We start from the raw sequence: 16,043 nt of genomic DNA on the forward strand, positions 1-16,043 counted from the left end.
CTAGTAAGTACCTGGGGCCAGATTTAAACTCAGAAAGAGGAGTCTTTATGATTCCAGGCCCACCATTCTATCCGTGGCACCACCTCATTGCTTCCAGCCAAACCAGACTATTGGCTGTTCCCCAAACATGCTCCATACTTTCCTACTTCCACATCTTTACTCATGATGTCCCTTCTGTTCAGAACGTTTTCCTTCTGCCCCTGCACCTGATGAAATCTTACCCATTGCTTCAAGGACCGGCCTAAATGACAACTTATACATGAAGTTTGCATTGATCTTTCCTGCCTTCCTCTATAACCAAATGCAATCTCTCTCTTCATCACAGTCTTGACTCTCTTCTGGCATTCATCACAATGTGTCTTGTATTCTCATTATATTTGTATACCTATCATCCCTCTACTGGACTTTCTAAGCTTCCTAAGGACAGTGGCTGACCTAACTTCTCTCTGTATCCCTCTCCAATCTTTGTGCTTGAACTGAATTCAATAAATGCTTATTAAATACCTACAATGTGCTAGGTAGGGACTATGCTTAACTCTGGGAATACGATTTTTTTTAAAAAAAGTCTTTGCTTTCAAAGAGGTCACAATTTAATAGAAGCATATGAAGAATACACAAGGAAGAAAGTGATAGTACAGAAGAGATTCAAAAAGACTGTACTAAAGAAATCTCCCTAAGGAGCCCAGGTACCTCCAACTTTGGTAGATGATGCAGCTTTCTCCTAGAGGTATCTGAATTGTAATAGTGGATGCTGGGAAACCAAAAGCCTTCGAGATCCAAAGCAATCAATTGCTACTAGTGGGAATTTTGTGCATTTAGGCAGTAGGAAGGATAACAAAATCAGGAAGGAACTTTTATCTATAGAACATCGGGTTTGCAATGTGCATGGAATGTTAGAGCTAGAACAATGCATGCAAGGGTCAGAAAGGGCCTTAGAACATAGTGTGTTCACTTAAGAAAGTATTCTAGATCTTGCCTAACTCAGCTGACTCATTTTACAGAGAAGAAAACTGAGACCAAGAGAGGCAGATGATGTGTCTAATGTTACACAGGAATTAGATGGCAGAACAATAACTCGAAGCATAGTTGTGTTTGTGCTGATTTGGTACTTCTCCAACTTTCCAGTTTGTGTTGTCTTCCTCAGGTTAGGCACCTTATTGTAGGGAGGTGTGACATAGGCAGTTATGGGGGTCTGGAGACTTCCCCTCTCCTATTCAAGCCATTATCTATGACCCACAGTTCCAAGCAAAGGAGGGCTTGGGGGAGGGGAGGGGTGATACAGAGATGAATAAGAAATGGTCCCCACAGCCCAAGAGGAAGAGGGGACAAGAGTATGTATTAATCACTGATTCAAGGTTGAATACATGAATACAAGATCCTTTCCTTTTATATTTGCTTGGCATTAACAGCAAGCTTACATCCCACAACTAGATTGTGAGCCAATTTGGCCAATAAAACGATACTGTGCATCTTGTTCAATTAAAATCAAAAGGGAAAGATGTTTTTTAAAAATTCCCAGCTCCTTAGGTCTACAGGGAAGCCTGCTTCTTCACAATATCTAGGTGTATTTATGTATCCATTGCCACATATAGGGAGGATCATGTCATTTCGCGAATCTCAAAATGTGCTACTTTGCTATAAATATCAAGATCTAGCAATTATTTCATTATTTAATTCTCTTCTGAATTTTAACCAATTGCATCTTTTTTATTATTATCCATCTGATGCAATCAGCATAGATACTGGAGATGTTTGAATTTGGACTTTTTTTTTTTTATTAAGGGGTTTGAGTGAAGGGAGAAGAGGAAAAGTATGAGTTTCTTTTTCTCTCTGAGGTGTACCTAGAGTTTGCCCTAGGAATATCCTGGCGGGAGCTGGAAAGGGGTGATTTGGTGGGGAGCACCAAATGAGGATACACCCCCTCCAACACAGCTAACTCTTTGCCATTTTAGCAAACCAGTAGAGGTAGGTTGACCAAAGGAGTTAGCTGTCAACTTTGATCCCTAAAAGGGATAAACTACAAGGCAGACCTCAGTCAGTTACCCTGAGGTCTCATCCTTGCTCTGCTTTTAGCCAACCATTCAACCTTGGGCTTCAGTGTATTCTCTTGTAAAATGAGCAAGTTGGATGATATGAGGTTCCTTTCAACTTTAAATGCTCTGTTTTTACTTTGGTTTCTGGTGGGAAGATGGCTTAGGGACAGGGTTATCAGCAGCAGCTGTACATATGCCTTCACCACTGCCATCCACTACCTTTCCAATCTCCAACTTTCCTTCCCTTCTAGTTCATGCAGATTATTTTTTAAAAAAAATTTATTGATATCTTTTGACTTTCCATTGTCTTCATTTCTGAACATACCCCCTCTCTTCTTTGGGGAATCATCCTTGTTACAAAGAATGTAAAAGAAAGAGAATTTTAAAAAGCAGTTCAAGTAAAACTAAGCAATGCATCAATTGAACCTGATGTATATGGAATGTTCTACCCCCATCATCTCCCACTTCTGCAAAGAAGGAATGTGGTGCATTTTCTCCACTCCCCTCTGGATCTTGGCTTGGTCAATTCATTATACACTCAAATAGATCTGTGATTCCATTAGTTTGGTAGTTACATACATACATATGAATCTTAAATAAGTCCGTGGGAAGTAAGAATTGTGCTTTTCTTACTTTTGTCTCATATCTCTGTCCTGGGTACTGAGATATACTTAGAGAGCAAAACAGGTAGTCTGCGTCCTTGACACTTATGACCATAGTGGAATGCTGTGGGAAGAATTTTGAGTTTGGAGTCAGAAAAGACCTGGGTTTGAATCCTGCCTCTGATATTCATTAATTGTGTGATCTTAGATTAGCCACTCAGCCTCATTGAGCCTTAGGTTTCACATCTGTGAAATGGGAATGGTTATACCTATAATCCTTATTTTACAGGATTGTTTCAAGGTTCAAAAGAGATAATATGTTCAAAGAACTTTGGGATTCTTAAAGTCCTATAAAATATACATGTACATGCTAACTAATATTATCCTTCAGGAGCTCAGCTGAAGTCTCACATCCTCTTTGGATTTGCCTCAAAGAATACTCAAAATTATATTTTTTTTTAGCCAAAAAAAAATCAGCTTTCTCTACATATCTTACTCTACATATCTTGACCTTGTTCCAGACCTAGAAATATTGTGAGGTTGATGAATTTTGCTTTTGGAGAGTCCAGGTCCTGTGATGGGACAGTGTACCCAGGGAGAGGAGGGCATAAGCATTGATTAAGTACCTACTATATTCAAGGCACTGTTCTAAGCACTTTATAAATATTATCTCATCAGAGCCCCAACTTCACTGTGCCTTCAGATTATCTCTAGCAGCAGGGCTGGAACTAGGAATTTTTGCTCCTAGGGTAAGAGACAGGAAAGGCGCCCTTAACTAAGTTAAAGGTTGGGCACGGGAGAGGGGAAACAGAAACACCAGGACACTAGTGAGTGAGAGGCTGAGGAATTGGGGGAGGGAGGGACTTAGCCCAGCAGACTATCTGACCATCTGCTAGTTTCCTAATTTAAGTAATGATTTTGTTTGTGGATTGGCAGAACTATGATTGATATTCTTAGAAGAATCTCCTGAATTGATGAGATCACAGATCCATTTGAGAATTTAGATATTCTGGCTAATTGGATGTCAGTGGGCATCCTGTGACTGCTTTGGGAATTCTGAGAATGACAGGGAAGATCTGACATGCTTCTCCATTCAGCCTCCTCTCTCCTCTACCACTACTGGCCTGGTCTTTGGACACTTATTTCCCCCTCTTAACACTGATGGCTAGCTCCTACATGGTCTCAAATTAACCATGTGAATGGAGAAGGATCAAGTTGTTACTGGACTATTGATGGTAGAGAAAGGGAGGGGGAGTGAACCCACAGAGCCCTCCCCGACCTTATAGTGAGCCCCAGACCTTTGTTCTTTCTGTTCTTTAAGGAGGCCTGCCCACAAAGGGAAAGGACTGGAACTCTCCTGGGCTGGGGTCAGTAAGAGCCTACAGCAGTGATGCACAATCATGGTCAGCTAGATCTCTTCTTCCCAGAAACCCAATGTCTCCTGTATAGAGGTTTACATATTTAAGGACCATATGCTATTCTCAACCTTTCTCTGGCCAGGGCATTGATATGTAGGTAGGCCCATAAAGAGAGAACATACCTGGTTCTGACTCCCTCAGTCCTGGCTGGAAGATGAGTGATTTGCATTTGCTGAAAGATTTCCCCATTGCTGAGGGTATTGGCCCAGTATGTGGAAAAGGGGTTATGGCCATGTTTTGAGATGAGGCAGTAGCTCCAATCTCTTGTCATCCCTGTTATCAGGTATGGACCCCCTAGCCACTCCCACTCAACGCTCAATAGGAAATTGAAATTTGGCACAAACCCTCTAAAATTTCTAAAAGCTCTAGTTGCTCCTTCCTAGTTACAGCTCACAATATCCTAATCCAGGCCTGCTTAGCCAGATGCTTGCTTGGTACTTCTTTTTACCTTTTGTTCCTGGTTCTCTATCTGATAAACTCATATATATATATATCAGTATAACCCCTGCCCCAACTCATCCCATCCCAGATAATACTTTTATATTTCCACAGTATCCTTTGGGAGACCATACTTTATACCCCATTGAGCTATCATTTAAAGTGCTCCACAATCTAACCCCAAGCTACCATTCCAACTTTATCTCCTGAACCCTCTTCTCTAGCCAGGTTGAATTTTTCACCATTCCTTAATCACACTTTGCACATTTCAGCCTTTGTTCTCCCCATTCCTCATTTCTTAGCATCCCCCATAGTACCTAAAATGCCTTTCCTCGTGCCCACAAACATTATAATTCTACCCACTTGTCATGGCTTCATAGCCTCTATAAAGCCCTTCCTGACTACTGAGATCTTAGAGCACTGACTGTTTGTACTACTGGCTTAGCCCTTGGCCCTCTAAGGCCCCAAGGCCCCTTCTACTCTAAAATCTCTATAATCTTAATATCTTCAGATCCTTGACAATAAGACTGCTGCTCATAGCCAATTGCTTCTTTGTGTTACAGTTGGGGAACATAAGAGGATTTAGAAGTAATAAAGTGTGTATAGAAAAGAAAAAACTCAGTCAATCAGTAAATAAAAAAATTGAGCTATTTCCTTGACATGAAGAGTTGGGGAGTTTATTTTTTTTCTGTCTTTCCCTTCTTTGCACGGTTCTTGACCCTGCTGAAGTTTTAAACTGGGATGTGGTTCCCTCCCTATCTTAGACCGCCGTGACTCCTCCGGTCTCCGCTTGTATTACACAGCTAAACTGAGGCCATTTGATGCTGGGATTATGGAGCTGGGCCTCGTATACACCCCTGTGATGGCTATCCCACCCAAAGAGACAGACTTCATCTTGACTGGTTATTGTACTGATAAATGTACTCAACTGGTGAGTATTTCTGGTTTCTTGCCTTTTGACTGGCTCTCTCAGGCTACTTTGGGCAAGGTTTGACCAAAAAATATTTAAGCTTGGTTTTGAGTCTTGTAAGCATCTACACGGAGTTGGTTACATTTACTCAACTCAACTAAGTGGGAGACAGAAAGTAGACCAGTTTGTCTAGAGCATAGAATGTATAATGGGGAGTAATGTGTAATGAGCTTAGATAAGACAAACTGGAGCCGAATTATGAAGGGCTCTAAATGCCAGATAGAGGAGTTTGCATCTTATTTGTTAGGCAACAGGGAGCCTTTGAACCTTCGTAAGTTGGGGAGTAACATCATCAGACTTTAAGAAGACCAATTTGGCTTCTCTGTAGTGGTTAGATTGAAGAGGGCAAGGGAAGGATACAGAGAGTACAATTAGGAGGTTATTTCAATAGCTCCAGGCAAGAGGTGATGGGGGCCTGAACTAGGGGCTGGTGGTGATAAAGAGGAGAGGAATGAGAGAGGTATTAAAAACATAAAATAGACAAAGTTTGGCAATCAATTGAATATGGGGCAGGAATGAATGAGAGTAAGGAGTTGAAAATGACTCAAAGGTTGAAAATGTAAGGGACTGGAAGATGGTGGTACCCTCAACATAAATAGAGAAGTTAGAAGGAAAAACAGGTTTAGGGAGAAAAACTTGATGACAGGTTGAGTCTGAAACATCTATAGGACATCCATATGGAGATGTCTAAAAGGTAGAGGAAATGGGCATAAAGCTCAGGAGAGACATGAAGGCTGGAGGTGTAGGTCCAAGGATCATCTGGATGGGAGAGAGAGAGAGAGAGAGAGAGAGAGAGAGAGAGAGAGAGAGAGAGAGAGAGAGAGAGAGAGAGCAGTGCCATGAAAACCCAGGGGAGACAGAGTATCTAGGAAGAGGAGAAGATCAACAGTGTTAAAAGTGGCAGAGAGATTATTGAGGCACATTTAGAGAACCCATTTAGGGGCAGAGAAACAAATGAACCAATAAAAGAAGGCAGGAACTGTTTAGGGTAGGAATTCACAATTTTTTTTGTCCTCATATCCCTTGCCTTTCCATAGACCTTCTCATACTCACTATTAAGTATGAAAGGAAATAAGTTCTATAGTTTGACATAGTGTAGAATTTACTATAGTTATTTATTGAATGTTCCCTATACCTCCTTCAGAAGTTTCTAGCATCCTCAGGTTGGAAATCCCTAATTTAGGGGAAATGACCTGGGGGTTAGAGTTCTTCCTATTCTTTGGGATAGTAGATGAAATCGCACCATTAACAAACATTTATATAGTCCTTTAAGAATTGTAAAATATTTTCCTACTAACAACCCTGACAGGGGTATCATTGTCTGTAGTTTATAGATGAGGGCATTAAGGAACAGAGAAATAAGGTGCCTAACCCAAGATCAAACCCAGATTTTCTGACTTGAGATCTATGCTTTTCACACGCAATCATAGTTGCCCAGGAAGCCTGGATTTCTAGAGCAGCAGGTTGGGGAATGCAATTTTAGGTACCCACAGAATGATGAAGACCCAAAGGTATAATTACCTGCATCTCCCAACAAAATAACACAATTGGTACAAATTCATGTGTGCTGTACTAAACCTCTTTATGACTCCCTGACTAATCCTCTTGCTTGAAAGCCTACTCCAGGGACAAACAAGTATTTGTTTTGCTTTTTTAAGACCTTAGCAGAGAGAATTCTAGAACTACTGACACTACTGAAAAATCCTTCCATCCATATTTGCCACTGAACCCAGATGGCTCTGCAGGAGAAAGTGAGGCTGGTGACTTTGCACAGCCTGCCCTCACTTAAATCCAATTCACTTGCATGTCATGGCATCACCTCCATGATGTCATGGCATCACCTCCATGATGTCATGGTCCTCTTTGAGAATGAAGGACAAACAGCAGAGGTAGGATTCAGCCTAGATCTTTCCTATGCATTTGAATCTGCCTTCCTCATATTTTGTCTTTAGTGGACAAGATAATTACTGATCTCCCTCTTTCCATACTCACATCTGGCTATAAATCCATGCTATGAGACTATTTCATTAACAAAGTCATTTGGACTTTTAGGAACAAAGTCTCTTCTGATGGAACAAAGATTTATAAAGAATTCAACTCTAAGGTGCATGTGGCGATCCCTGAATGTGGCCTCCCAGGGTTTCTCATCTCTGTCTAGTAGGCAGGCAAGTCACTGGAAAGTTTCCATATTTGAAAGAAAAGGAATGTTTTTAGAACAGAGGGGTCTAACATTCATCCCTCAAGCGGCATTGCTATCCACAATACTCCCCATTGTCACTGAATCAAATTAAAATGTATTTGGCAAATATTTAAGGCAGTAAACACAAATATAGTACAACATAGATAATGTTAATATGCACTTTTCTAAGTCATTATGGGTCCCCACAGGCATGCTTATGTACATAGGATTTAGGGGTCACTGTTTCTGTTTGATTTTGGCACCACTGCTTTAGAGTACTCTGATCAAAGTCTCCTTCAGTTAGTAAGTCAGATCCCAAGGGCTGAGACCACCAGTTTGACAATGTTGAAAAGGCATAGAATTACGGAATATTAGAGCTGGAAGAGATTTTGTAACATAAGACACAATATCAATCAGGGGGGATTTTGGAACACAGAACACAGTTTGTCAGTGATGGAAAGTACCTTAGACAAAAAAGACAGAATGTGAGAGCTGGAAGGTCCCTTAGAAACTACTGAGACTGAAACCCTCATTTTAAAGGTGGGGAAATTGAGGCACAGGCTGTTCAAGGTCACACAGCAAGTCGATATCAGAGGCAGGACTAGAATCCAAGTGTCGTGTAACTCTCTGTCTAATTCTTTCCCCGGAAGTGGTAAGGTTCAGTTATCTGTAACATTTACTTGTGGAGCAGAGTGTATCACCCAATGATGCTAGATAAATGAAATATGATCATACACCACAGAACAAGTCTCTTGCTAATCTCTGTAGAATACACCATTATTATCACAAAAGGTCCCCGTGTGAGCTGAGTGAGAAAAGGACCTCTTAGGGGAGCTGCCAGTGGCACTATTGAGGGAAAATCCCCCCACAACTGAATCATACAGTCTGGGATAGAAAGAGAAAACAAATTACATTTCCTGAATGTTCTGGGAAATGCTGCACCCATTGGGGAGCCAATTCCCTTTGCTACTCCTCTGCTGTATCTACTGCCTTGAAATGCCTTTCACCATCCGCCTGTATGAAACTGCTGCCACCATTCTCATGCCAAACTCTCAAAATAGATGTGAGCTGTCTTTTAGCAGTATAGTAACAACGAGGATCGAATTTACTCTTATTTCCTATTCAAGCGGGAAATTCTTGTTAAAAACGGTAATGGTACAGCATGCATGTTCTCTGAGTCCTCTCCACACACAATCTCACTCCCATTGAAAAGGCCACTAAGTGCTATGAAAATAGTATTAACAATGTTTACTTGGTCCAAATGTCCCTCATGAAACAAAGGAGAAGAAACCCTGACAGCAGCACCCCACTTAGCTAGATGTCAGAGTTCCCGGAACCCTCTAGAACACAGCTTTGAACCAACAACTTGTTAAAAAGTGCATTTCTCCAGTCGAACCCTTTTGTCTTTCTACTATGACGCTCTAGAGTTTGCCCCAGTCTGGGATCCACATCTTTGCTTCCCAGCTCCATACTCACCTCACCGGGAGGAAGGTGATCACGGTCATAGCCCGAGAAGGGAACGTGACAGAGATCGTAAATAGAGATGACCACTACAGTCCCCATTTCCAGGTATGAATGCTTGGTCCAAACCCTGACCTTCTTAGGGTTGGCAAAGTTACAAAACAAGGGTAGGTGTTCTTTGGTTGCTCTCTCTACTTTCTAACAAGACTCCTATGATTGGTGTTCTGTCATTTGGGGCATTCCCCCCTCCTCGGTGGAATATTCTCTTATGCTTACCCCTATTTATTTATTTTATTTGGGGTTTTCTGTTGCTCATTATCCCTCTTTCCTACCTTAAAGACCTCCCTATTCTATAGATTAAACTGAATACCCAAAATATCAAATAGATAAATTGACAAAATCATTCAGCAAATATTTTTTAAGTGCTTGCCATATATAAGGAACTCTGTTGGGTGCTGGTGATCCAAACACAAAACCTAAAGTGGTCCCTGCCCTCAAGGGTCTTACATACTACTAGGTATGGTAATAGGGGAGGCCTGGAGGCAACATGCATGTTGGCATAAGAGATTTCTAGAAGCAATGACCCGGTCCTTATCACTTAAACCCAAGAAGTAGTGGGAATTACAGCTTGTGTTAGGCTGGTACGGTGGGGGTGTGGGGTGGGGGAGTAGGTATGGGTGGGAGATACTTTTTGTATTGGGGTATGAGGGGGAGAGAAGCACCTTTCAAAACACACTTCCTACTTTGGGCCGCAGCTCTCCTCTCCTTAGAATACATTAAAGACCATATTTGTTCCCCTCTCTTCCTGATGCTGAAACATTTGCTAGGTCTCTGGAACTTAGCTCTTGAGAATCTATCAGTCAATCAGTCCACTAAGTATGTCCATTAAGTATTTATTAAACACCTACTATGTGCCAAGTTCTGTGCTAACCACTGGAGATACAAAGAAAAGCAAAACACAATCCCTACTCTCGAGGAGCTCACAGTCTAATGGGGGAGACATGATAAAAACATGAAAAACATGACATGATACAAACAAGAAAAAGACAGGATAAATGGGATAAATGGATATTCAGCAGAGGAAAGGCACTAAGATTAAAGTTTCTTTTAGAGGAATTAAAAAATAAAACAAGATTAAGGAGAAAAGGAGACATCAGGTCATCTTGTCTGTGTCCATCTCACATATGTACCCTCTGACCCCCAAGTGGCTCCAAATGAAATTTGAGTGCCTTTATAATCTAAGACCTAAGGTTTTCTTTCTTTTTGAAAAACAATGATTATGCTTTATTTTAGTATTCATTTTTAAAAATTTGACTTCCAAATTTTCTTCCTCCCCTGAAATCCCTCCCCAACTCATTGACAAAGCAAGTAATATAATATCAATTATGTTTGTGAACTCACGCAAAGCATATTTCCATATTTTCATATTGCCAAAAAAAGAGAAAAAAGTATGCTTTGATCTACACTTAGAGTTCATTAGTTCTGTCTTTGGAGGTGGATAGCATTTTTCATCACAAGTCCTTTGGAATTGTCTTAGATCATTATATTCGTTAGAGTAGCTAAGTAGCTCACAGTTGACCATTGTTATAATACTGGTGTTACTATGTACAATGGTCTTCTGGTTCTGCTCATTTCACTTTGCATAAATTCATATGTCTTTTCAGGTTTTTTCTGAAAGTTTCCCCCATGTCATGTCTTATTGCACAATAGTATTCCATCATAATTACATACCACAACTTGTTCAGCCATTCCCCAATTGATGGGTGTCCCCTCAATTTTCAATTCTTTGTGCCACCACAAAAAGAGCTGTTATAAATATTTTTGCATATAAAAACCCTTTTTCTTTTTCTTTGATCTCTTTGAAATATAGACATAATAGTGGTGTCATTGGTTCGAAAGGTCCTTTGGGCATAGTTCCAAATTGTTATCCAAAATGGTGGCCCATGGCTTTCTTGAACAGCTTCTTTCATCATTCCCCCTTCCTTTTTCTTCTTGTCTTTCCTTTTTTCTAGGAGATCCGAATGTTAAAGAAAATTGTGTCTGTTTTCCCGGTGAGTATCAAGTGAGAAAACTAGCAAATTGTAGCGTGACCCAGCTAAGTCAATTAAGACCTTGCTTTCCCTGTGGTATCATTTTGTCTCATTTCTATACACTAACCATGCAGGTAGGTGTGACTGATAAATCTCTCTATGGAAGGAGATGGGGAGGAAAAGTGACACAGGGCAGCTGAAATTGCGAGTTTCATCAAATACCTTAGGGTATTGTAGTTTGACCTCAGATGCCATTTTCAGATTATCTGATAGATTTATACCTGATAATGGGTGGGTACTGTAGCTTGACTTTGTAGAGATCTTTCACTTATTACCCCATGTATCAAGTAATAGGATGTGCAAGAATAAAATCATAGATTTTTATAGCTATAAGGGACCTTAGAACATAGAATGTTAGATTATAGAACATTGGAGCTGGAGAGAATCTCAACAAATAGAAAGTGAAACAAAGATAGAATGTTAGAATTGGTCGGAATTTTAGAATTAAAGAATATTAGACCATCAAATATAGAGGGTTAGAGTTGGAAATGGCTTTAGAACATAGAATACCACAGCTGGAAAAGCACCTTAAAATATTGCACATTATAACATGGTTTTGTCCTCTATAGAATGAGGAAATTGGATTAGATGGTCTGTGAAGCCCCCTTCAGCTCCATAGTTTGAGACACAGACTGGGGAAATGACTTGTCCAAAGTTATTCACCTAGTCTGTGGCAAAATTGTGTAGTCTAGGTCTCCTGACTCAGTCCCATGCTCTATTTACCACACTATTTGTTGGTGGGTGCCCAAAGCCCTCAGATAACGGAGGGAGTTGTGTTCATCACATCCTGCCCATATGCATCAGCTCCAGGACACGTGTTAATGCGTGTGACTTTTTGCTTGGTTACACAGGGTGATGTGCTCATCACTTCTTGCACATACAACACAGAATCCAGAGAGTTGGCAACTGTGGTGAGTTAACATGGATTGGATCTCTCTTCTCCATTTCTCTGTCATTCCCTATCATCCCCCCCACCTTCCTCTCTCTCCTCAACTCTGGAAACTTCACCACATTGAATAAAGTACTTAATGACCTAAAGTCTTGATTAGGTCTCTGATTGCTTCATATGTCTGAGTGTAGTCTCCCCAACTCATGTCTGAGTTGCTTGAGTGAAGATTTCTGTCTTCTTCTGTTCATGTTGTCCTCCAAAATGTCTGGCAGGAGACAGAGAATTTTGTTGCCCTGAAGTCTTTATATCCTTGAGGTTCGTGTGAACCATAGAACTACTGAGTGTTAGGACCACAAGTGATCTTCGTGACCATTTCACCCAATATGACCTTCCTATAAACATGATTTCTAACTTATAAAGTTGAAATGAAATACCAGCTTTGTCTACTTCACAGGGTTGTTTTTGAAGACCAAATGAAATAACATTTATGAAACTACTTTGAAAATCTAAGGTTACCATGCACACATATGGGGTTATAATTATTAGTTTATTTTTTTAATCTTTCAGGGTGGGTTTAGCATCACAGAAGAAATGTGTGTGAATTATGTACACTACTACCCACAGACACAATTGGAATTATGTAAGAGTGCTATAGATCCCGGCTACTTAAAGAAATATTTTCACCTTGTAAACAGGTAACTCTTCTTCCTCCTTCATCCCAATAAGAATGTTCATAACACCTTAGAATGCATTCTAATTTGTCTGAATTTCACCCTAATATGATAGCTAGCAAATCTTCATTGTCTCCATATACACTGCCTGCCCATTTTACAGATGCAGAAAATTGAGAAAGACAGGGCAAGTGATTGGCTGAAAGAGCAGATTGGGTTGTCATAAACAAAAAATATGGTTACTCAAGGTATGAATTTGTGGTGGTTGGTGGTGGGGCACACTTCTCTTCCCTCTTTGATATCATCTGTTAAAATGCTACATGAGTGAACTTATGATTCTGTTTGAATTCAGAGTGGTCATTTAAAGGGGCAGTCCTCTAAGGACTTCAGCGTATAGAGGAGCTGGGTGGGTCAAATAGAAACATTTATTTTTGAAGAAACTTATGGACTATTACTATTCTAATTAGAATTTACCTTGCACTGCAACATATGTCATCTCCCTTGGTCCTCTCAATACCCTTATGAGGGAATCAGGACAAGATATTCCCACCTTCACCTCTCCCAACCTCTGATGAGGAAATGGACTCTGAAAAGTTTGATAACTTGCCTCAAGTCACACAAGAGCAGCACCAGCTCTTCTGACTCTTACTCTAGTGTCCTTCCCACTATATGCCATTTGCTTTGGGAATAATTTTAAAAATGCTCTATCTTGGAGGAGCCACTTCATGAGAAAGAATTCAGTGTTGTTATTCAATTATTTCAGTCATGTCTGACTCTTCATGCTGGAATGGTTTGTCATTTCCTTCTCCAATTCATTTTTTACAGGTGAGGAAAGTAAGGCAAACAGAAGTTAAGTGAGTTGCCTAGGGTCACACAAATTAGTAAGTGCCTGAGGCTGGATTTGAACTCAGGTCTTCCTGACTCCAAGCCCAGTGCTCTATCCACTGCACTACCTAGTTGCCCTTGGATTCAGTGTAACTATTTCTGAGTCATCTTTGACTTTCATCAAAGACATATAGCACAACCTAACCCCCATTCTCAATGACCCTGTTTTCCAAGGCAAGATTAGGTAGCTATTTATTTCCCCTTCCCCCTATAGTGAGGAGGAGTCAAAATATTGTAATGTGTTCTTCCAGTTGACAGCAATTTCTTCCCCCTCTCTCTCCCCAGGTTCAACAATGAAGATATCTGTACCTGCCCTAAATCTTCTGTCAAAGAACAATTTGCTTCAGTACCTTGGAACTTATTCAACCGGAATGTGCTCAAGTCCCTGTATGACTTTGCCCCAATCTCAATGCACTGCAACAAATCCTCAGCAGTCCGGTTTCCAGTAAGTCTCAGAAAGGGTGGGATCCAAATAGAATAAGGTAGAGAAATTTCAGAAAAGTCCATTCTTTAGTTTAGTCTCTAATCCAAGAATTATAAAGGAAATTGCTCTGTCTAATCATCTTGGAAATTATACTCAAGAAAAACAGAAAGGAAAGAGCTGGTAGAAGAAGAAAAAGTACGTTGAAAAACATATGAATTCTCACTTCCCTGACACCAAGGAATGGCAATTGTTGTAGCCAGGTTTTGGTTGGAGGAGGTTGTGTCAGGGATCATGCACACTTTGAGGAGGGCAATGCGTTAAGGACAATACCCATGGCAAGACTAGAACACGTAAGTTGGGGAAAGGAATACCCTGTTCCCTTAAAATCCTAGCATTAACTGATAAACAAGACCTCTGAAGACATCCTCCTCTCCTTCCCGCTCCCACATTTCTAAGAACCCCAAAAGGACTTGTTTTGGGGACTTGGGATGGGTCTCTAGGCCATGAGCAATACTCACTAGCTAATGTGTGTCTTGTCCTTGTACTTCACAGATAGTCCAATGTTATTTTATGAGTGCTGTCATAAAACACTTTGTGTCCAGTGTTATAAAAAGCACTTTGTCAGCCTTAAAGCTCTATGTAAGTATGAGGTAGGGGTGTAGAGTAGCTATAGCCTTTGAGTCAAGAAGACTTGGGTTGGATTTTTGCCTCTGCCACATCCTGACTGGGAAACCAATGCCATGTCATTTAACTTCTCAGTATCCTTAAGCAACTCACTAGAATTATAAGTTATAGAACTGATACCAGTTTCATTAGTAGAGAAAATTACCTTACTGGAAGCTCTTTATGCCAGTAGATACACAAGTCTGGTCCAAAAACAAAATGAGTTGTTATAGATTCATACACCACCAGAAGTTGAGGGAATACTATAGCTGACCTGGTCCAGCTCTTCTATTTGGCAAATGAGGAGACTGAGGCCCAGAGAGAAACCTCTTAAACAACATTCACTTTGCCTAGGATGTTCCCCATGCCTAGAATGTATTCTCTCCTCCCCTCTATTTCTAAGCTTCAATAGATTCTTAGAAATAGTTAGACAGTTGTTTGAATGTCACCTGCATGAAGTGCATCCTTGTCTCCTCTGGTTGCTAGTGCCCCTCGCCCAAAAATTACTCTGTATATGTTTTGCGTTGATTTATTTGTGCCTCTGTTTATCCCAGTAGAATATAAACTCCTTGACCACAAGGACTGTTTTGTCTTTGTCCTCATAACTCTAGTGTACTAGAGTACATTGCCTGGAACACAGTAAATGCTTATTAAGTGCCTGTTGAATTGGGTTAATAACTTGTCCAAGGGCACACAGGAAGGGAGTTGCCTGGGCACAATTTTAGAATCTTCTCTGTGAAGACCAAGCCTGACCTAGTGCAACACACATAGTTCAGCTTTCTCAGCATTTGCTTGGTGGCCTTTAATTCATCTCCTAGAGTTCTAAGGCCCTCATGATTCTATGCAATTGTTCTCTATTCACATTTTATCAAGATAAAAGCAGGAATTGTGGGCACAGTGGTTATGTTTGGTGATAGACATGAAGGGTAAAGAAGTTCTGATCACATGTTTCTTGATAAATCTAAGTCACAAAATTTCAAGCCTCCAAAACTATTTCACTGTTTTAGAAAGCGTGGTGCCTCCTCTAGCTACTGTTTCCAATTCATGTTAACAAGCATTTATCAGATGCCTCCTTTACTTTGTGCCTACCCAATGCTGATCACCAAGGAGTAATCAGCAGAAGTGTGAGATGAGGATTCCATCCTAACAGTCTACATGGATAACCCAGATGGAACAATCAGAGAGCTGTACCCAGAATCTAATTAAGTACAAAAGAATGTGCTACCGAGGAACGAAGTGAAGTTTAACATTGTCCCTAAGGAAAGAGATGTTCCAATTTCCTGTGTCTTATAACCCACAACAACTCAAAATCATCATCAG

At 40.5% G+C, this 16,043-nt stretch overlaps 1 protein-coding gene across 1 annotated transcript in view; it reads left to right on the forward strand.

The window, feature by feature from the left end:
• The window catches only part of DBH (dopamine beta-hydroxylase), a 31,904-nt gene that overhangs the window by 13,985 nt on the left and 1,876 nt on the right, over window positions 1-16,043 (forward strand). Inside the window, exons 6-11 of the mRNA XM_072632874.1 lie at window positions 5,256-5,422; window positions 9,066-9,209; window positions 11,114-11,152; window positions 12,043-12,102; window positions 12,648-12,775; window positions 13,922-14,081. Coding sequence (XP_072488975.1) covers window positions 5,256-5,422; window positions 9,066-9,209; window positions 11,114-11,152; window positions 12,043-12,102; window positions 12,648-12,775; window positions 13,922-14,081 — 698 coding nt within the window. The remainder of the gene's footprint in view (window positions 1-5,255; window positions 5,423-9,065; window positions 9,210-11,113; window positions 11,153-12,042; window positions 12,103-12,647; window positions 12,776-13,921; window positions 14,082-16,043) is intronic.

This window comes from Notamacropus eugenii, chromosome 1 (genome assembly GCF_028372415.1).
Source record: "Notamacropus eugenii isolate mMacEug1 chromosome 1, mMacEug1.pri_v2, whole genome shotgun sequence".
In the NCBI taxonomy this organism is placed as follows: domain Eukaryota; kingdom Metazoa; phylum Chordata; class Mammalia; order Diprotodontia; family Macropodidae; genus Notamacropus; species Notamacropus eugenii.